This window comes from Helobdella robusta (assembly GCF_000326865.2).
Source record: "Helobdella robusta unplaced genomic scaffold HELROscaffold_36, whole genome shotgun sequence".
Classification (NCBI taxonomy): Eukaryota; Metazoa; Annelida; class Clitellata; order Rhynchobdellida; family Glossiphoniidae; genus Helobdella; species Helobdella robusta.
The window spans coordinates 144,694-159,702 of record NW_008704742.1 but is presented as its reverse complement, the minus strand read 5'-3'; the positions used below and the strand labels follow the sequence as shown (position 1 = coordinate 159,702).

The following is a 15,009-nucleotide window of genomic DNA, read 5'->3' as shown; positions in this document are numbered from 1 at the left end:
TACCATGAGCAATCATACTCGGGGCACTTGTTACTACTCAGTTTTATTTGACTTGACACACATTAATGTACCTTTTGTTTCAATGGCATTCTTTACCAATTTTTTACAGTTCTTTTCGTGCGAGCATATGGACATGATAAATGGACGACCCCAAAGTATAAAACCAACCAGTTTGTGTTCCCTCTTTTTTGCATCTCCAACTGCTGCAATTAAAAAATTAAACATGCGTTGAAATATTTATGAATACGATGAAATGTACTCAAGCACATTCAAATGTCTATGAATAAATTAAAAGTACATTTAAATATTCACAAACATGTTTCAAAACCCACAAATAAAATTATTTTGAGTTTGCTACCTTTCTTGATTATTTTTCTTGCTTTATGATTATCAGAAAAGCATTCAGTGTGTTCTGTTGCATTTGAAGCTTTTACTGTTTTCTTTACTGCTTTCTTTTTTGAATATTTCTGCTGGGTGTTTACATCTGACCGATCCATTTCAAACAATCTGAAACTGCCATTTTCATTTTTTTCTTCCTCTGATGATTTCAATTTATTGCATGAGGTCATTTTATCGGCATCAGATACTTGTTTCTGGTGTTTTGATTCTGGCCTGTTTCTAATTTTTGACCCTTTAATAAACTCAGATGATTTTATTTTGTCGCATGGGTTCATCCCAACCACACCATTAACTTGTTGTAGGTTTTTTGATTCCTTAAGGTTTTCGGTATCAGACACTTTAGTTGATTCTATGATGGAGAGATGTTGTTGCATGATGTCACTAACTTTTTTTTTAAGCTTCCTACATTTCTGTTTACCTTTATCAACTTTCGATTTGTTGTCTAGCTGTGCTTGAGAGAGGACAGGAGACAATATAGGAATGACATTAACACAGTTTGAAATGCCATTTGAAAAACTGTGTTCATGTTCTTTCTCGCAATCATTGAGATCTAAGGTGTCAACTGTTATGGAACTATTCCGGATATCGTTATTAATAATCAAATTTAGATCCTCCAGCATGATGATAGGAGTTGATGTGACAATAGGACATTTTGACTTGTTAATTTCCTTTTTACTATTGCTTGGTTTGTTTGTTTCCAGTAAGTTTCTACCACAATTAATGTTCTTTAAATCATTTCCAAATGTTCTTCCACAAGTCTTTGTAGGTATTTTAAAATTTTTATTTAGAGGTTGATTTATGAGAAGTTTATTTAGAACAGCTGAAAATGAAGCATTAATTCCTTGTTGGCTTGGATCAACTTTTAAATTTTTTTCATTTTTAATAACTTTTTTACGTTTAGTTTTTGGCTCTTTAGTAATTTTAACCACATCATTTGTGTCATCTTTTTTTCTTTTTGAATGAGATTCTTGTATTTTCATCTTCAATGTAAATTGTTGTTCAAAGACTGTTAAGAAAGTAATTGCCAAATAATTAGACCAAGATTTTATGCAAATTGAATAATGTTTAAATTGCATTACATCAATAATTAAAAATGAGAGAATCAATTAATACAACAATGCAAAGCCACTGACTATGATATGATATGAATAAACAACTGAACTGAATCAATTAGTCATAATCAGGATAATAATAATGGTCATAATAATTGAGAAGAAAATTTATACACACCACCCATTTTCCTAATAAAAACAAAGCAGCATTCACATTTGCATTTAGTTTTTAATTATCAAATATTCAATCCAAATTAAAGACATTTGACATTTAGAGAAGCGAGGATCCATTTGGGTACACCTGTACTGTACATACAGGGTACATTCTAACTCCTAACAATTTTTAGTTTAAAAAGTTAAAGTTTAAAAGACAAAAAACTCAATCAAAATATTAAAAAAACTTTTGACATTTCTCAATTATATATAACATAATATTACAGAGCAAAAAAATTTCGCAAATTTTATATTTAAATAATAACCAATTATTTTAGCAGCTAACTAACCAAAGAGTCCAATCTAATTAAGAAGAGAAATATCAATTATATACGTCTGCCTGCAGGAGTGCAAGCAGGGAGAGTGGAGTTGTTGACTAGTGTTCGGTTCGCTGATCTCAATTTATATAACTCTAAATCTGATTTTTAACTAAAATCTGTTAAATAAACAAATACTTAAACGAAAAAGTCTTTTATTCTTTATATATCGTGAGTACAATTTAATAGAATAACGAAAACGTTCGACATTTAACTAACACGAATCTAGCGCTTCGATAAAATAAAGTGATGGAGTGAATAATATTCGGCTAAGTAAGTTGACAATTTTTCCGATTTTTTTTTTATAAAATAAAATTTTCTCCCGTATATATAGTGTAACGCAATAACTGCGTTATAAATCGATTGTTTGTTGTATGGTTTATTTCATTTATGTTGGACAAAAAATTGGATTTTTTGGACTGAATGATTTGTGTTTGTTTGGTACATTATCATATTATTTTATCGTAATTTTGTTAATCAATTCGCCAGCTTAGAGTGCTTGCTATTTTACTTGATATGCTAAACAGTTTCCCAATATGTATTGCTGTGAGTTATCAGATGTAGATGCATGACCAGTTTTGAGAGTTTTGGAATTTTTTTTTAATCAGTTACTGGGTTTTTGTTTGGTCGATTCTTCCTGTAAATGGGCACTTTTTATCTGTGAAAGCTTGAAATCTATAAATTCTTCAAAAAACAGTCCCATCAGAAACACTGATAAAACCAGGATTTCAAGCAAGCACGACTAAGATACATTAGATTAAGCTTGACCGCAAATTATTATGTAAAGACTTTTTAAGTTAAAGTATACTATGTAAACCACAAATTATGAGGTTCTGTTGTTTTATTGGAGTGAATTATAATCATCATCAATATCCCAAATAAACTAATGAAACTAGCATGAGAAGTTTTTTTGTGTGTTTTGGCTTAGTCAAATTTGAACGTTTTGTCCAAACACTTGAAAATACGATAGAACATTCGATAGTCGGGGTTTTCTTTGTATTCGAATCAGGCCAGTAAAGGTTGCCAAATGGTAGGGCAGGATAGGAGCTCCTACAATCTAAGTAAAACAAACACTGAAAATAAATTTCACTTAAAACCATACCATTGTCCATAGCATCCTCCATTCGTTCGTGATTATCCGCCGCACTCTCAACGAATGTCTGTGCATCCTGCAGAAGTTCTTCTGATATTTGCACCTCCTCGTCTAATGAAGTATTTCGCAATTACGGAGCATTTGTTGGAATAAATTTTTGCAACAAATTACTATTATATAATCAATTAAAAACTGTTTGTAATAAAATAATATAAACTTCTAATAAAAAAAAAATAAAATTATGACTAGGGCCAAAAGAAGTAAAAAAATAAAAATTGATGGAACACGTCAAATTGTATATTTATTTAAAGGAATGTGTAAAAATTTATTAAAACTTTTTTTCAAATTGTTGCCATTAAATCACCCAGGCACTTTACCATCACCCATAATTCGCAGACAACATTGACTGAACGATGAATCCGAAAATCACCGTGCGTCTCGTCCATGCTCTATAAATCACTTTTTATTGACATTTTTATTTGTTCGGAAGTAATTTTTAAGTTTTTAACTATTTTTATGACAATTAATTTTAATGACTTTTCAGCTTATTGCATGCATTACAATCCATTTGAAAATTATAACACAAAATATAATTTGATTCAGCATGCATGTTGTTAACATTTAATAATCTACAAATATCCGCATATCTTTCCAACACTATCTCAACTGAAAATATTTTTATGATAAAAAAATAAAATGCTCAAATAAATAAATAAATAAAGGCTATTTATTTTTCTTTTTCGTTGATCGATCATTCGGTCGATTGATTTAAATGAATAAATAAAACTATTATTTGGATTTTTACGTAAATAAATAAAACGGTTTTTACTTATTTATTGCCAATAAACGTCGTTATCAATTTTGATTTTTTGTGTGTGTGTGTCAAATCTTAATTTTTATTTGGAAAATGTATATACAGAGAGAGAAAGAGAAAAAGAAAGAGTACGATATCAAGAGAATTGAAAAGCGGAGAAACGTTGAAATGAACCTCATTGCAGAAATCATTCAGCCATCATCAGCTAAGTCTTGAAGCTCGCGAGTTTCCTGCTTCTATTCTTCAGATCAAGTATTGTTTTGCTTTTATGATACAACATTTTGACTGATTATCTAATTTGGAAATTTAGAACATTCAATCATAAACTTGAATTGAATTCTTATTTCATTTTGTAAAAGGTGAGTCGACGTTGGGTGATGCCGTTCAAGTCGTCGGCAATGTTGAGCGAACTTAAACGTGCTTTGTGCTGATAAGATAACTGTGTGTAATATAATTTGAAATTTTATTATACCAACACCGAAAAACTAAGTAAAAAGGAGCTGAGGAAAAAAACTTGCGTGTGTAGACAAGCTTGATCAAGCCAGTTCGCGCGCAAAATGGTTTGTACAGTTAAAACTGTGCTAAAAAAAACTGACGTGTGTAGGGTGCTTTGGAAAGCGTAACCAGAAAAACAAAACTAAAAATTATCATTACCCATCAACACAGCAGTAGGAAAAATGCATCATTCACATAGATCTAATAGTTTCTAAGTTTAAAAGGTTTAACGATATTTTCAATTAAAAAATCAACGATCTTGTATTAACTACAAAAATTGTAATTTATTAATTCAATGTAACCTAATTTTTGAACAGTTGTAAAAGCTTTTCCAAAACTGGAATCTGATCTAAATGTTCAAAAATTGGGTTTCATGAAGCTTATTGTTGACAATTTCAAAATAAAAGAACCTTTTATAAGCGAGAGAATAGCAGGCACGACAAAACTGTTGGATCAATTTGAAAAGGAAATGAAGATATTCGAAGATTTTAAAGATTTTTTGATCAACATTGAATCAAGTCCTGTCGGCTCAGCCCATGTCGAGGTAAAACCAGCAGTTGAATCGATTCAGAATTACCTGAATTTTCTGGAAAACGAAAAGCTGAAATTGACGGAAGATTTTACATTTGACGAAGCTTCGTTTAATGGAAACAAACAAACTTACTTCTATTTGTCAGATGGTATGCAGTTGATTGCCAACGAGGCTCCTACCATCAAGTCACTCGGATAATTATAAATTCACTCATTTTATTGAATTGGAATTTTTTAATTCAATTTCAAATTGGAACAATAAAAAACGTTTTTAAACGAAAAAGTTGTCTTGAAAGTGTTTTACTGTTGTACCGTAATTTTTTGGAAAGAAAATTTTTTTCAGACCATGAAAATTAAAATACAATTAGAGTTATCAAATTATAAATATCAATGCATAAAATTTGTCCACTAATTAATTTCAATTTAACCACCTCCCCGATAAAATGACCCAACCATGAGAAGAAAGAAAAAACTGTAGAAGCCGTTTATTCGGGCCATCATCTATTACATTACAATTAAAAGTAACAACCATCGAGAACGATTACCCGAGAATAGAAGAAATCATATTTTACTTAATTTAGTTTGCTTTAATAATGGAACAAAAAGCCGCTAAATCGGGCCGCAATGGCAGCTACAACCGTATACTTCAAACACCTACACTGGTCCTCGAATGCATCAGCGCACATTTTCATCCAATTTTACATTTCTTAAAGTTTATTAATGATAATTTTTACTCATTTGTTGAAAATTTTATTTTTTTAATTATTTTTTAATCATTTTGCTTAATGTTTATTGCAACATTATGTCAGCTCATGGCGTCATACGAATTGTAACGATCAGAGACCATTATCGTTCATTTTATCATTTTATCAGCCAATTTCATTTTACAGTATAAAAACAAATCATCAATTTTAAGATAGAAAATTTTGTTAAATTTCATAAATGCTCACGAAATTATTATATAATTCTTAAATCATTATCCATTTTTTCACAAAAGCTGGCTTTATGGAAATTTTTAAAACAAGTTATTTAAATTTGAATTACTTAATATTTTATAGTGAAAATGTACTGAAATAAACATTTGCATATACCGAAAAGAATGTCGTTTAACTGTTTTATACCACATCTTAATTCGGACCAATAATATGTCCATCAATCTTTTGATTACCCTGCATAGATAAACATAGATAAACAGCTTGTAACGAATATAAAATTTAACGTGATGTTAATAAAAAAGGTGATTTTATTAAAATTGAAAAAATATTTTCTTTAAGTTTTTATTAAATTATTATTACACTCTTATAACGGTTAATGGCACCGACCGTCCTTAAGAAATACCGAAAGATCACTGATCAAAGATGTGTAAGCGTGTAAGCCAGAAAAAAACAGACAATCATTGATGGACATAGTGAGTAGTGGAAAAAGAGCTGCAGAGTTGCAATCAGAAAGAAGGTAACGATAAAGTAACAGAAAAAAATGGAGTGACATCGTTCGCTAAACTAAATCTCGATGAAATTAAAATGATAGTTGAACGAGTAGAAGAAAATATAGGGAGAATAAAAAATATCGTAGATAAAACAATGAGAAAGAAAAAATTAAAAACAACGTAACAGTCTACTGACTGTTAGAAAAAGACTACAATCAAACTTTTTATTGAGGTTCTACGAACAAAGTGTGGGGAACATGACATAAAACAAACACTTAATAAAAACTTAAAAATCAGTAAATTTAATTAATTTTTTTAATAAAATTACTTTGTATTTATGTTGCAAGTCTTCTTGATAATTCGGTTGTTGCCATCCCAATGTATTCAAAGTTTTGGTGCCCACACTTGACCAATTTTGCATTTATGAGAACAGTAGGTGACTACGGTTTATCATCGTTTCTTATCGCTTAACCGTAGTCACCTAGTGTACAAATTAATATTTGTTTTTTGTATTAAAGTGTCTCCAAATCGAACTCTGGCCCCTCAAAAATTTCCAATCATACTCTGGCAAAAATCTCTTTCTCCAAAACTCTTACTGAACTCTTATATTAGTATCAGCACAATAGTAATTTAATAACCGCTGCAATGGTCCAATTGCGCTATATTATTTGTTATCTTGATTAACCGTTATCTTTGCTATCTTTGTTATATTAGTAATGTTTTTTGATCTTAAAAATCTACTTTAGAGCCTATATAAAGTCCTGTGGCAAAAAAATTTTAAGCGAGGTTAGAGAGAGCTTTAAAGCGAAGCTGTAATTTTGATTTATGTATTTTCTTGGATAAGTTTAGTGTTGGCATTGAAATAAACGTTCGACAAAGTTTGTGTTTGAAGCAGTTGTGTTCATCTATCGGAAATCTTGAACATTGGTGTTTGTAGTAACGAGCGTCAAGGTTACAACATTGGTGTCAGAAGAAAGATTTTTGAGAGCTTGAAACTTTCTGCAATAAAGAATGTCAGCATTAGAAGAATTCGATGCAACAAATCTGAGGAAGGAACTACGAAAACGAAACCTCGACTCGAAAGGACTGAAGGCAGTTTTGATGAACCGCTTAAGGGATGCTCTAATAAACTAAAGTAATGAACCTGATGAGTTCGACTTTCCGGATTCTATGGAAAAACAGAAGCAACAATGTGCCGAATTAAAAGCCGATTTTAATAGAAGAATCAAAAGAATTGGCAACTGAAAGGTCAGAGATACTAAAAGGACTAAACAACAAGATCGATCAACACACAGTCAAAGTAATTAGAATAATACGATCGGCTTTTGAAAGAACATCACCTAATGAAGTGACAATCGAAAATAAAAAAAAATTACACGAGATCTTGAAGTTCCTGACATCATATCACCAGCTTATTCAACAACGTATAATTACATTAGCGATCGCAAGTTTATACTTTCTACGGATGGTTTCGACTGCGAAGCAAATGTTAACTGCAATGCACGTGCAACTACGGCGCACGTGAGAACTTTGTTGCACGTGTTAACAAAGAAAAATGTAATGATGAATATGATGACGAAGACGAAATTGAAGGTTTTGAAAATATTGGGGAACTTTATATATATATATGACAAAGAAACTTTTGATATGCAATGGGACTATTACTCGGATTTTGCTGCAAGCGATTCGCCTGCCTCATTTCTAGTGCTTTTCATTACTAATGATGAAGTTGATGACGAAAACGACGATGAAGGTTTTAAGAATAGTTCAGATTTTGGCGGTAACAAAAACAAGGAAACTTTTGACATGCAGTAGGACTATCATTCGAATCTTTCTGCTAACTCGCTAATTTTCATTGATAACAACGAAACAACGACAGCAGTGGCAATAATACCTACAACAATTTGGATGCAACACTCACCAACAATTCAATTTAAGATAATTTGGATAAGACGTTAATTTGGGGAACATTATTCTAGAGATTAACGACGTCAATGAAGATGATTCTAATGCTAATGCGAATATTCATACCGAATACGAAAAAATGACAGATGATGTTCCAAGTTTTGAGAAAACCATTCTAGCACGCACACGGAATGAAAGCTTGATCCTTGTCTTTCATCGCTGCCTCACTTATCAACAGAAAAGATGTCAACGTTGAATCTTACAACATGTATCAAAGATACTCGTCCGGTCATTCAACATCTCAAAAAATCAGCGTAAAAATTTTACTGGCAACAGGTGCCAACAAAATCAAGAAAGAACCACGACGCCTGCCTATGGCTAGAGGAACCAAAGTAATAGAAACGTGGCGTGACATAAAAGGAAATAAAACAGGTTTCAACAGCAAAGCTCTGGTCTGGTTGCACAACCGACGGCGCAGAAAAAGGCGATGCCCGGCGAAATTCTCACGAAATTGGAAATATCGGAACAAGGCCATTAACAGAATAAATAACGGTATCTACAGGACCTGTGACCACGAAAAACAACGGGCAAAGATGAAAGTTGACCATTGGGAAAGGTTATTCCCTATTCATAAAAATAAAGAAGTAACGCCTATGTTAGGGATCAACAGGCTAAGGGAGAACGTTATAACCGCTGCAATGGTCAAATTATGCTATATTATTTGTTATCTTGATTATTCGTTATCTTTGTTATTTTTGCTATATTTGTAATTTTTTGATCGTAAAAATCTTGAACCTACGAAATAACGATAACTTGACAATTGTTGGAAGCATCAACATTGGTGTTGGAAATAATATCTTTGAAGCTATAAAGTTGGTGCTGGTAGTTACGAGCGTTCAAGGGATACAACAGTAAGTTAAGATTCTAAATAACTCAAATACGCCATTTTGTTTAGCAACTTATTTTAATCCTGAAAGAAATGTCAACAGTTGTACAAACATTAAAACGGATGATTTAAAATTAAATTAACTTCATTTACTGAAATCTGATTAGGCTAACCCAATCAACTCAACGTAAGCAAACAAGAAATCAGCTGATGTTCATCGTGTTTTTTCTTGATCTAGGCAAACAACTTCATTCACGTGCTATCTCCATTATTTTACATCAAAATCATTCAATATTCTTCAACTGCATGAGAAACAAAATTTATCACCAATTTCTTAAAAATTGCGGCCATTAAATCACTACCCTGTCCCGTCATTCGTGATTCAGAGGGCACATGCATTTGATGTTGGCGCCAGCACACCATGCGTCTGCTTTGTAAATTATTGTTCAAAAATATTTTTTTTTGTTCTTTTTGGTTCTTTTTTTCTATCTACTTATTCTTAGTTACTTTGTATCGGTTTAAATTTTTATTCAATAAGAAGACTGCTTCTTTGCAGTTCTTATTTTTTAGAAAAGATTAAAATTAATTAGGTATATATTGCGATATTTTGCTTCTCCCTATAGGTTCACGAATGCAGCATTTCAACCAACATCATTTTCTGAACAAAATTAAACGGTGATGACTAAAATCTGTATTGACAATTTAAATTAATGAATTACCTTTAATATATTGAAGTTTCTGATATTGGTTGTTTGGTTGATTGATTAATTGATTGGTTGATTGATTGATTGATCAATTTTCAGTTTTTGGTTGACATTAATTTTCTCATTTGAATGATTTACATGATTTACTTACAGCTGTTGAATTTTTCAATAAATAAAAGAATATTTTTGTATTACACACACAAACACACACACACATACACAACACACATACACACACATACAAATATGTTTGTATATGCATATATATATACACATATATATATATATATACATATATATATATATATATATATATATATATATATATATATATATATATATATATATATATATAACATTAGGTATAAAAATGGAGGAAAAACGTTGAAGTGAAACTCATTGAACTGTTCCTCAGGAATCTCTCAGCCATGTTCCGCAAAGTTTTGATGCTTACGAGCCTGCTGTTTCTATCTTTCCGATCAAGTACTGTTTGCATTTTTTATTCAACGTTTTGCCTGATTGGATTGTTAGTTTGTGGAGTTGGCTTCATTTTTTCATTCAATTATTTTCAATAATTGAATTTTTTGTACATTTTTGAAAGGTGAATCAATCGACGAAACTATCGGAAATGGTAAGTGAAATGTGAATTGTTTTGGGCCATTTAATTCAATTTTTAAAAAACAAATTTTTTAAATATATTTCAATTTGAAGTTTTGTTTCTAAAACCCTTTTTTAACTTTAAAAGGTTGCAAATGAAATGAACTTTTATTAAAATAATTATATATATTCATTTTTTGTGTTGAGTTATGAAGTAGCCTACATTAAGTTATGAGGCTTCATAATTTTCAAATGTCGATCTTTCTCACTCCTCAGTAGCGTCTTCATGGAGTTCAGGATTAGACCCAACCTCCCATTTACACACAAACAATGGGCGCCCAAACAAAACTTTGGAGTTTGAACACTTGATACAAATTTCTTATGAGTATTCCAAGACCACGCGAAACAACTGCAATTTATTCAATAAATCGACGTCATCCTTAGTTTTTTATTTTTTTTTCTCAATCACTGACAGCAATAGAAGGCAAATACTATTAGTAGAAGATTAGGAGTTCAATGAGAGCGTACCAAAATTGAAAATTATTTCAGAAGGCAAATTTCAATTTCTAAATTTCAAGCCGCTAATCAAAAATACACAGAAAGAATATGACTCAATACCTTGAAATAATTGCGTATTATCTTTTTTGCAAATTGTTTAAAATACCTAGCCATCAGAAGGTTTTTTTGCAAAAACGTGCCATCCTACTAATGCCCAGGCTTATACATTTTTTGTATATGCCAATGACTTTCTTACTACTCCCGTCGATGCTTTTTATAATGCAAGGGCCTATAGGTGCTATTGATATTGTTAAAACCATATAATACTAAAAATTAATTTAGATAATGTTTGAAATAGTTAAACATATTTATTAATTACAAACAGTTGTCGAATCAGCTCCGAAGCTGGAATTGAAAGTGAATTTTCTAAAAACGGATTACATAAAACTGCTTATTAAAAACTACGAGATAAAGAGGTCTTTGTTAATGAAAAGAGTTGACGCCACAAACGGACTATTAGACCAACTTGAAAATGAGGTAGAATTATTTACAAGTTATCAGAATTTCATGACGAATGTTGATTCAAGTTCTGTGGGTCCCGCTCATGTTGAGACAGAACCAGCCGTTGAAGCTATCCAACATTACGTGGAATTCCTGGACAAAGAAAAGTCAAAGTTGTTGAAGGATTTGGAATTTGATAATGCTTGGCTTGACGGAAATGAAGAAACAATTTCCTTCCTGGAGGACAGCTTGAAGATGGTTACCGGCGAAGTTTCTGCTATTAAGTCATTCATCTAACTCTCATTTCGGTTTGATTCAACTGTAAATTGACTTATTTAAAACCATATAAAAGAACCAAAAATGCGTATATTTGTTGATTTAAGAAAAATATTTCAAAGAAAACATTTTTGTTCTGATTGACGATTATTAGATGTTGAATCAAATAAATGAAGTAATAAAATAATTTTTAGTATCTCATTCAAAAAAATAAACGAGTTAATGATAGATAAACTAAATAATTTCAATTTCACTACATTCTTTAAAAGCACTGTACAACGGAACTGCCATGATTACAATTTTTTCAAGATGTAGAATTAAATAAATGAAGAAATGAAATATTTTTTTAAATTTTAGTATCTTATTCAGAAAAACAAAACGAGTTAATGATATAAAAACTAAATTTTCCTGTGGCTAATATCAATTTCACTCTATTCTTTAAAAAACAATCAATGTAATTGGTATATTTCAGTACACTTAATTGTTTTAGATTCAGAATTCTGATGTTTCAAATAATATTATAATGAAAATAATATTTTATTTAACTGGACTATTAAATGCAGCTATTCAACTTTAGAAACAGTTGTTAATAAAAATTAATACAACAAATACGTAGCCAGTTTATATTTCATTTTTTTTAAAGAACTTTTTATAAACACATTTTGATTCATTTGTACAAACATTTACCAAGCAAGTTTAACTAAATTATTTAACCTAGCTTGATCAAGTTCTTAAAGTCCCTTTTTGACTAATTTTTGTTGGGCCAGGTCAAAAACTTAGGCCGATACCGAACTTGAATCGACGCTTGTTTGAATAAAATATGATTCTAATTATGACATCATTCAGTGACAACCTTAGGGAAACAAATAATATGATGTTTGGGCAGTGTGATGGCCTAATGGTTAAGAGCAGTGCGTTCAGTTACCGTTACCGAATATGACAAAAGGATCCCCGTGTTGTTGATTCTTCTGAACTTTGGAAGAGTGTATAAAGAACGCAACGTCCAACAAACAGCGCGCCAGGTGCAGTTTGGTATTGGTGAGATTGGTACTGGTTTAAGTGTTTTTTTTACTTGTTGCGGTGTTTTATCTGACTACGCTTAATGTGGTTATTTAAAGTTTTTATAAATTATTTATTGAAAAAGCAATTAAAAATTATTTTCAGAGCATGATGTCCTACAGTTACGGTCTGATGGCTTAGAGGATGATCGTTAGAAAATTGAGATGAGTGCTTTTTGAGCGCATGTTGTCGTGCAATAAATAGTCTGACGGTTTGGAAAATGATCGGCACAGAATTAAGATAAGTATTTTTTTGTTAGCGTTGGTATTGGTTTTGCAGTTATTTTCTTTTCTGGTTATATTTAATTTTTTTATTTGTTTTTCTTGTATTTTTGTTCTGTTGTAATTCATTTTGTGGTGGTTTTTCTAGCAGGAGGTTCTGTGACGTGGTGTGGTAGAAAGCTCTTGGTGGCTGCTCGTGCAGACATACACGCATACATTGTTTGTGTTGCAGTAGTTTGACTTCGGTTTTATTCCTGCCAATCACCAAGTCGGTCATCTAAATATCAGTACCATCTACACTCAACATTGCAAGCCATAGTAAGGGTAAGAGACAACACAGAACATTCTATCGCTGACATAAAGCACACTTGTAACACGCGTTACTCTCTGTTATCTATTTATTGCTATTTTTGTTTGCTACATTTTATTTTTTGCATATAATTGTGCTCCAGGAATATAACAACAATGACACGTACTCATGGGATGGTACGAAGACGATTGTGAGATGAAATCATAAACAATTATTATTTCGTCCTTTACATGAACAAAACAAGAAATAAACTTTAAAATTAACAGATTGTGACAAAATTAAATTGGATGAATAAAATAAATTAAAAAATTAAGTTGAAGAATTTAAATAGCATTTGCTTTGCTTTTCATTTTAACTTTCATTTTTTCTTTCTTCTTAAGGCCGTCCATGTTTCCTTTGAGGACATTTGCATATGCCTGCAAACAAATTAACACGTTTATAAGCTTATTATATTCAATTGTTGTTTGCAGAGTGTTGGAGTCGGAGTTTGTAGAGATTTTTGCCGAACTCTAAACTTTTTGAAGTGCCAGAGTAGGATATTTTTCATCCCAATCTGACTCTAGAAAGTAATATGATTTTTGAAAAATAGTTTCTTATTTTGAAAATATTTTTTCAAGATCTTCGATTCAGATGATAAATACGTGAGATTATTCAATCATCTTTAACACTGAAAATAAATGTTAATGATGTGAATAAAATCAAATTTTCTTTCAGTATGTTTTGAAACATAAAAATAATGTAATTTTACTAATAAAAACGATTACATTGACTGATTTTAAGTGTTTTCTAAAGTATTTTTTATTCAGTAGAGATAATAAGGTGAAATTATAATGCAAAAGTTGGAAAATTATTTTGGGAATCAAAACCCAGAATAAGAAAATTTTGTCAGGAGTAGGATAAGAATTTTTTAGGGGCCAAAGTCGGATATTTTTCATCCAAATCTGACACCCTGGTTGTTTATTGGTTAAAATCTACTTACCAGCTGAAATTTATTTATGTCTTTCTGGCACACCTACAAAAATGAATATTAATAAAAGGTTATGTAAAATAATGTAAAAGAAATAATAATGAAATACCATGTAGAACATTGCAAATGAATAAATGAATGAATTATTCATTATAAGATGCAGCAAAATGTTACAAACGAAAAAAAGTATTTAAAGCCACATACAACTGTACTAATTTTCTTGTTTCCTAAGACAACTCGAATTAAGCATTTATGCTCCTGGGCTTCTGGCAAGGAAGGCTTGCCATCTCGTGGAATGGGTTTCGTCCGACCATCATCTTTTTGTAATTTCATTTTTCATAAAAATTAATAAATGAATAAAAAATATCAACATTTTCCAGCATTTATAATTATTTATGAAAAACGGGATGCCTGAGAGCGTGATGGCCCAGTGGTTGAAGTTGCCTGCTGAACTTCCCAAATACATGCAATGACCGGACTCGAATATGACTAAAAGGTCCCTGCCCAACAAATAATTAGCATATGATTTATGCACACAACACATAGACACACACACACACATATATAATATATATATATATATATTGGGATGGAGAATATTTCAAATTAAACATTATATATATATATATATATAATGTTCTAAAGCTCAATCTAAAAATTAAAAAGACCAACATTTTTTCATGGTGAGTTGTATAGGTTTTCCCAACTTGGACTTCTGAAACATTCGTGTCATTTCACTCAGAAA

The 15,009-nt window shown here is 31.0% G+C and overlaps 4 protein-coding genes across 4 annotated transcripts; 2 read left to right on the top strand and 2 right to left on the bottom strand.

Moving 5' to 3' along the window:
* Nucleotides 1-33: 33 nt before the first annotated feature.
* Nucleotides 34-1,475, bottom strand: HELRODRAFT_175983 (hypothetical protein; the record flags this gene model as incomplete). The annotated part of the gene is made up of 2 exons (XM_009023349.1): nt 34-203; nt 359-1,475. The coding sequence occupies 2 exons, from the start codon at nt 1,473-1,475 to the stop codon at nt 34-36; spliced, it is 1,287 nt and encodes a 428-aa protein (XP_009021597.1).
* A 2,506-nt stretch (nt 1,476-3,981) lies between these two features.
* HELRODRAFT_175982 (hypothetical protein) lies at nt 3,982-5,113 on the top strand (the record flags this gene model as incomplete). Its single annotated transcript, XM_009023348.1, has 3 exons — nt 3,982-4,097; nt 4,555-4,556; nt 4,701-5,113. 3 exons carry the CDS (start codon nt 3,982-3,984, stop codon nt 5,111-5,113), a joined length of 531 nt encoding a protein of 176 aa, XP_009021596.1.
* Nucleotides 5,114-6,313: 1,200 nt separating this feature from the next.
* On the top strand, nt 6,314-11,728 carry HELRODRAFT_175981 (hypothetical protein; the record flags this gene model as incomplete). Its single annotated transcript, XM_009023347.1, has 8 exons — nt 6,314-6,366; nt 7,233-7,475; nt 7,780-8,151; nt 8,484-8,861; nt 9,076-9,156; nt 9,299-9,387; nt 10,437-10,466; nt 11,316-11,728. 8 exons carry the CDS (start codon nt 6,314-6,316, stop codon nt 11,726-11,728), a joined length of 1,659 nt encoding a protein of 552 aa, XP_009021595.1.
* Nucleotides 11,729-13,620: 1,892 nt separating this feature from the next.
* On the bottom strand, nt 13,621-15,009 carry HELRODRAFT_83339 (hypothetical protein; the record flags this gene model as incomplete). Its single annotated transcript, XM_009023346.1, has 4 exons — nt 13,621-13,713; nt 14,277-14,309; nt 14,469-14,581; nt 14,937-15,009. Coding segments are annotated over 4 exons (312 nt in total), but the record flags the coding sequence as incomplete, so codon positions are not given.